The sequence below is a fragment of the Quercus suber genome, unplaced genomic scaffold (assembly GCF_002906115.3).
Source record: "Quercus suber isolate HL8 unplaced genomic scaffold, Cork oak 2.0 scaffold_238, whole genome shotgun sequence".
Taxonomy (NCBI): domain Eukaryota; kingdom Viridiplantae; phylum Streptophyta; class Magnoliopsida; order Fagales; family Fagaceae; genus Quercus; species Quercus suber.
In genome coordinates, this window is record NW_027069695.1 from 631316 (window position 1) to 636842 (window position 5527).

The 5527-nt window shown below is 39.4% G+C and overlaps 1 protein-coding gene across 1 annotated transcript; it reads right to left on the bottom strand.

The window, feature by feature from the left end:
• Positions 1-4501: 4501 nt before the first annotated feature.
• Positions 4502-5101, bottom strand: LOC112006145 (uncharacterized). The gene has a single exon (XM_024038443.1). The coding sequence runs from the start codon at positions 5099-5101 to the stop codon at positions 4502-4504; it is 600 nt and encodes a 199-aa protein (XP_023894211.1).
• Positions 5102-5527: the final 426 nt, after the last annotated feature.

The following is a 5527-nucleotide window of genomic DNA, read 5'->3' on the forward strand; positions in this document are numbered from 1 at the left end:
GCCTCGCCAGTCCATGCTGCAATGAAATAGTGTAGAGCCCGAATAACTAGGTCGGAAATTAAATTCAAACGCGTCACCTTCAGAGAGTGCATGGACTCCAAGATCGTCGTCCTTGGATAGACAATGGAGGTTCAACACCAAACCATTTTCCAAATCATTAGTGATTTTCAGATGCACCTTACCTGGAAGAAATCCTCCTTCACACGTAGTTTCCACCAAGAGAAGTAGCAATTGTTGGGTGCACTACACCACGAGTCCAGCTCACACTTTGTCTTTAGCTCATTAAATGAGCTTGTTGAAAAATGGCCAAGAATATCAGAAAATGAATGAATTTCTGTATATTTCATTAAATGGAAAAATGAGAGTACAAAACTATTTATAGACCGGTCTAAGCTTGAAAACTAACTCTAACTAAATAACTGAAGCTTAACAGAAGAATAACTAACTCCCACATGTACAGAAACTAACTCTCCCACATGTGAACACTTATACAACTTAAAAACAGAAACTAAGCTACTAAGCTACATGTCGTTTCAACATTCAAATACAAAACGGATGTTGTTTATGCAGTACTTTGCTCTTTACTGTGATTAAGCTCCACTGTATCATGCTCTGCTCTTGCTTCCTTGTGATTATCTCTGTTATCACTCTAATACTCCTCCTCAAGAGCAGCTGCTGTGTGTATATTTATCATTCCCATTTTGTCAACAAGATTAGAAAATTGATTGTACCCCAATGCCTTGGTAAGCATGTCTGCTAGTTGGCAATGAGACCTCACATGATTAAGCTTGATGACCCCTTCCAAAACTTTATCCCTGACCACATGGTAGTCTATTTCAATGTGCTTGGTCCTCTCATGAAAAACAGGATTGGAACCAATGTGCAATGCTGCCTGACTATCATAGAACAACAATGCCTCTTTGTCATGCTTAACTCCAATATCCTTTAGAAAATATAGAATCCACACAATTTCACATGTTGCAACTGCCATAGCTCTATACTCCGCCTCTGCTGAAGACCTGGAAACTGTGGATTGCTTCTTTGATTTCCAAGACACCAAAGAATCTCCAATGAAAATGCTATAACCTATTACTGACTTCCTTGTATCACAGCATGAAGCCCAATCAGCATCTGCAAAACCTTTCAAATGTAAATCTGCCTTGGAAGAGAACATGAGACCCTTCCCTGGTTCATTCTTCAGATATTGTAGGATTTTGTAAGCTGCATCTAGATGTGGCTTTCTTGGCTTGGACATGTATTGACTAAGTTTATGGACAGCAAAAGTGATGTTTGGCCTTGTGATAGTCAGATACAGCAACCTCCCAATTAACCTTCTGTAGATGTTAGGGTCTTTAAGTTCTTCACCTTCCAACTGACTTAATTTCAGAATTTGTTCCATAGGAGTTCTAGCTGGTTTACACCCCAACATACCAGCACCATTAAGTACCTCAAGAGTGTATTTTCTTTGACAAAGTGCAATTCCCTTGGCTGATCTAGCAACCTCCAATCCAAGGAAGTATTTCAAGTCACCTAAATCTTTAAGCTTGAACCTGTCATCTAACAAAACCTTGAATCTGTCTATTTCAGCCTTATCATTGTAAGCTACCAAGACATCATCCACATACACCAAAAGCATCATGAAAACATCACCTTGTCTCCTAGTAAACAATGAGTAGTCAGCTTTGGACTGAGTAAAACCAAGCTGAAGCAAAGTGCCAGAAAACTTGGCAAACCATTGCCTAGATGCTTGTTTAAGCCCATACAAAGACTTATTTAGCTTTCAAACTATCTCTTCCTGGCTATGAAACCCTTGTGGAAGAGCCATATAGACTTCTTCATCCAAATCACCATGCAAAAAAGCATTGTTTACATCTAATTGACTAAGGTACCAACCCTTAATGGAAGCCACAGCAAGGAGTACCTTGACAAAAACCATTTTGGCCACAGGAGAAAAAGTCTCAAAATAGTCCACACCCTCTTTTTGTGTAAATCCCTTAGCAACAAGCCTTGCCTTGTACCTTTCAACTGAACCATTGGCCTTATACTTGATCTTATACACCCATTTACACCCTATAGGCTTCTTACCAGCAGGCAGGGGGGTTAAAGTCCAAGTTTGATTTGCTTCAAGGGCAGCTATTTCAGCAAACATGGCTTCTTGCCATTTGGGGTCAGAAGCAGCTTGATAATAATGGGTAGGCTTAACAAGGGAAGAAATGGAACAGCAGAAGGATTTGTAAGAAGGAGAGAGGTGTTGATAAGAAAGATGAGAAGGGAGTGGATGAGAAGTACCTGATTGGGAAGGAGTGGCAACAGTGATAGATGAGACCTGATTGCAGTCGTAAGCTAGTAAGTAGGAGGGTTGTTTGACAGGTCTGGATGATTTTCTAAAGGGTATAGGATTAACAATAGGATCAGGGGGCTCAACTGGAACTTTATCAAGCAAGTCATCATTAATAGAATGGTGAATATGAGTAATTGAATCATGAGGTATAGGATGAATGAAAGGATCAAGAAGAGGATCAACAGCAGGAATAGAAGACACAGGGATAGAAACTGGTTGGTGGACAGATTTAATTGAATTTGAAACAAAAGGAAACACATTTTCATGGAATGTGACATCTCTAGAAACAAAAACCATGTGAGATTCAAGATCAAAAACTTTAAAACCTTTAACATTGAAAGGAAAACCAAGAAAGACACACTTCCTTGCTCTTGGGGAAAATTTAGATCTGTGTTGAGGAATGGTGGATGCAAAACATAGGCAACCAAAAACTTTGAGATTAGAGTAGTCTGGAACTTTGTGAAAAAGAAGCTCAAAAGGGGTTTTATTATGTAACAAAGGAGTTGGAAGTCGATTGATGAGGTAGGCAGCATGTAAAACACAATCACCCCAAAACTGAAGAAAACAAAAACCATGTGAGATTCAAGATCAAAAACTTTAAAACCTTTAACATTGAAAGGAAAACCAAGAAAGACACACTTCCTTGCTCTTGGGGAAAATTTAGATCTGTGTTGAGGAATGGTGGATGCAAAACATAGGCAACCAAAAACTTTGAGATTAGAGTAGTCTGGAACTTTGTGAAAAAGAAGCTCAAAAGGGGTTTTATTATGTAACAAAGGAGTTGGAAGTCGATTGATGAGGTAGGCAGCATGTAAAACACAATCACCCCAAAACTGAAGAGGGAGTTGTGATTGAATTTGTACGGCTCTAGCTATGCAAAGGAGGTGCTAATGTTTCCTCTCCACAACAGAATTTTGTTGTGAAGTGTAAACACAGCTGGTTTGATATACAATTCCATGAGAATTGAAGAACTCAGACACGTTAAATTCCTTGGCATTATCAGTTTTAACTGCTTTGATTTTAAGGCCAAATTGAGTATGAACCATAGTGTAGAAAGAATAGAAAAGCTGCCTAACTTCAAATTTAGACTTCATTAAAAATAACCATGTTGCTCTTGTAGCATCATCTACAATAGTTAGAAAATATTTGAAGCCATCTAAAGTAGGAGTTGAGTAGGGACCCCACACATCCATATGAATCAAATCAAAGGCATGAGAACTGATATTATTATGAAAAGGAAAAGGCAATCTCTTAAGTTTTGCCATAGGACAAATTTGACAGCTTTTATTACAAGAAATTTTTAAAGAAGGAATTACATGACATAGGCTATTGAGTTTGACATCAGATGGGTGCCCCAACCTGTCATGCTAGATAGATGAAGATTGAGAAGGGACAGATGTGGAAGTAGCAGCAGTGAAATGACCAAAAGCATCAGTAAGGTTGTGAGCAGACAAGAAGGTAGCAAAGGAAGAGCAAGATGGTTCTTGAAGGCTGGTTGATTGCAACAGGTACAATCCATCATGTGCCTTGCCTACCCCAATCGTTTTTCAGAAAACAAGGTCCTGAATAAAGCAATAAGCAGACAGAAAAATACAACAAAATGGCTGTGAATGAGTTAAAGAACTAATAGACAAAAGATTAGAAGAAAAGGATGGAACACAAAGAACATTCTTAAGTGTTAGGGAAGGGGAAAGAGTAACAGTTCCAATGTGGGTTACTTGAGCTGATTCCCCATTAGGTAAGTGAACCAAAGACTGCCTAATAGCTGTGATTGAAGTTAGCAAATCTACTGAACATACAAAATGATCAGTTGCACCAGTGTCCAATACCCAGGTTTTACCACCATAAGCCCTCCTATTCACCATTTGTGCAGCAAAAACACTATGGGAAAAGTCCATACCTGCTGCTGCCACATTGGCAGAATTAGAAGAGGATGTTGCATTGACCATTGGGGTATCTAATGCTTGAGGTGATGTTGCAAGGGAAGAGTTGGATGCACCAAACAAAGCTAAAAGCTGTTGATACTGCTCAGGGGTAAAGGCAGAAAATTGATGCATTGGAGAAACAAACTTTGAACTTGAACCTAAGGAAACTTGATGTGCCATAGCAGGTTTGTTCTTGAACTTAAAACCAGGAGGAAACTCATGTAGTTTATAGCATTTATCCATAGTATGACCAGTTGCCACAATGTGTACAAACTGGCCTATCCTTGCCCTTCCCACCAGAATTAACAAGATTGGTAACATGATTTACTTGATCAGTGGACACCTTAACAGCCAAAGCAGTAGAGTCTACTTTAACAACAGGTGCATTTGGGATTGATCTTTGGGTTTCTTCTTGAATCATCAAAGAGTAAACCTTGCTAAGGGATGGAATAGGATCCATGAGCAACACCTGAGACCTAACCTGGGAAAAAGACTCATTCACTCCCATTAAGAATTTCATCACAGACTCTCGACCTTGTAGATCATTAAGCCTTTTGTTGATATTGCACATACACTTTCCACAGGTGCAAGTGGGAAACAGACTAAGATTTTGTAACTGATCCCAAAAGACCTTTAACTGGGTAAAGAAGTCAGTGATGCTCATCTCACCTTGGTGCAGCTCTGCAATTTCCTTTTGGAGGTTGAACACTCTTGGTCCATTGGTTTGGGCAAAACGGTTCTTCAAATCATTCCATATTTCTAGAGCAGTATCTTCGTATATAATGCTTGCTTGAAGCTTCGAAGAAACTGAATTGGTCAGCCAAGTTCCAACCATGTTGTCACATCTAATCCATGCTTGCACATTCGAAGGAGTAGAAACCAATGGTGATGAGAGAGTGAGAGTCCCATCAATAAATCCCAGCTTATTCTTGGTGAGCAAGGCCTTCCTCACAGCTCGAGCCCAAGCAGAGTAGTTTTCTCCACCAATTAAAGGCTATGTAACTAGCACTAAGCTTGGGTTCTCAGCATGATGCAAGAACAGCGGATCGTCCATTGGTGACTCCTGAAAAGAAGAGGAAGATGGATTTCCAGGTATAGAACCATTTGCAGAACTAGTTGTAGTTGTGGTTGTGGCAACGGAAGCCATTGATGATAAAGAAAAGAAGATTTTCTTTAAAGAAAGAAGAAAGAAAAAATTTTCTCAGAAACAGAGTGCCTTTCTCGAGAAAACTGAAGAAGAAAAGAAAGGAAAACAAAACCC

Bases quoted from the DNA above. Each gene is read 5' to 3' on its own strand.
- LOC112006145 (XM_024038443.1), bottom strand. From the start codon at position 5,101: ATGGTTGGAACTTGGCTGACCAATTCAGTTTCTTCGAAGCTTCAAGCA.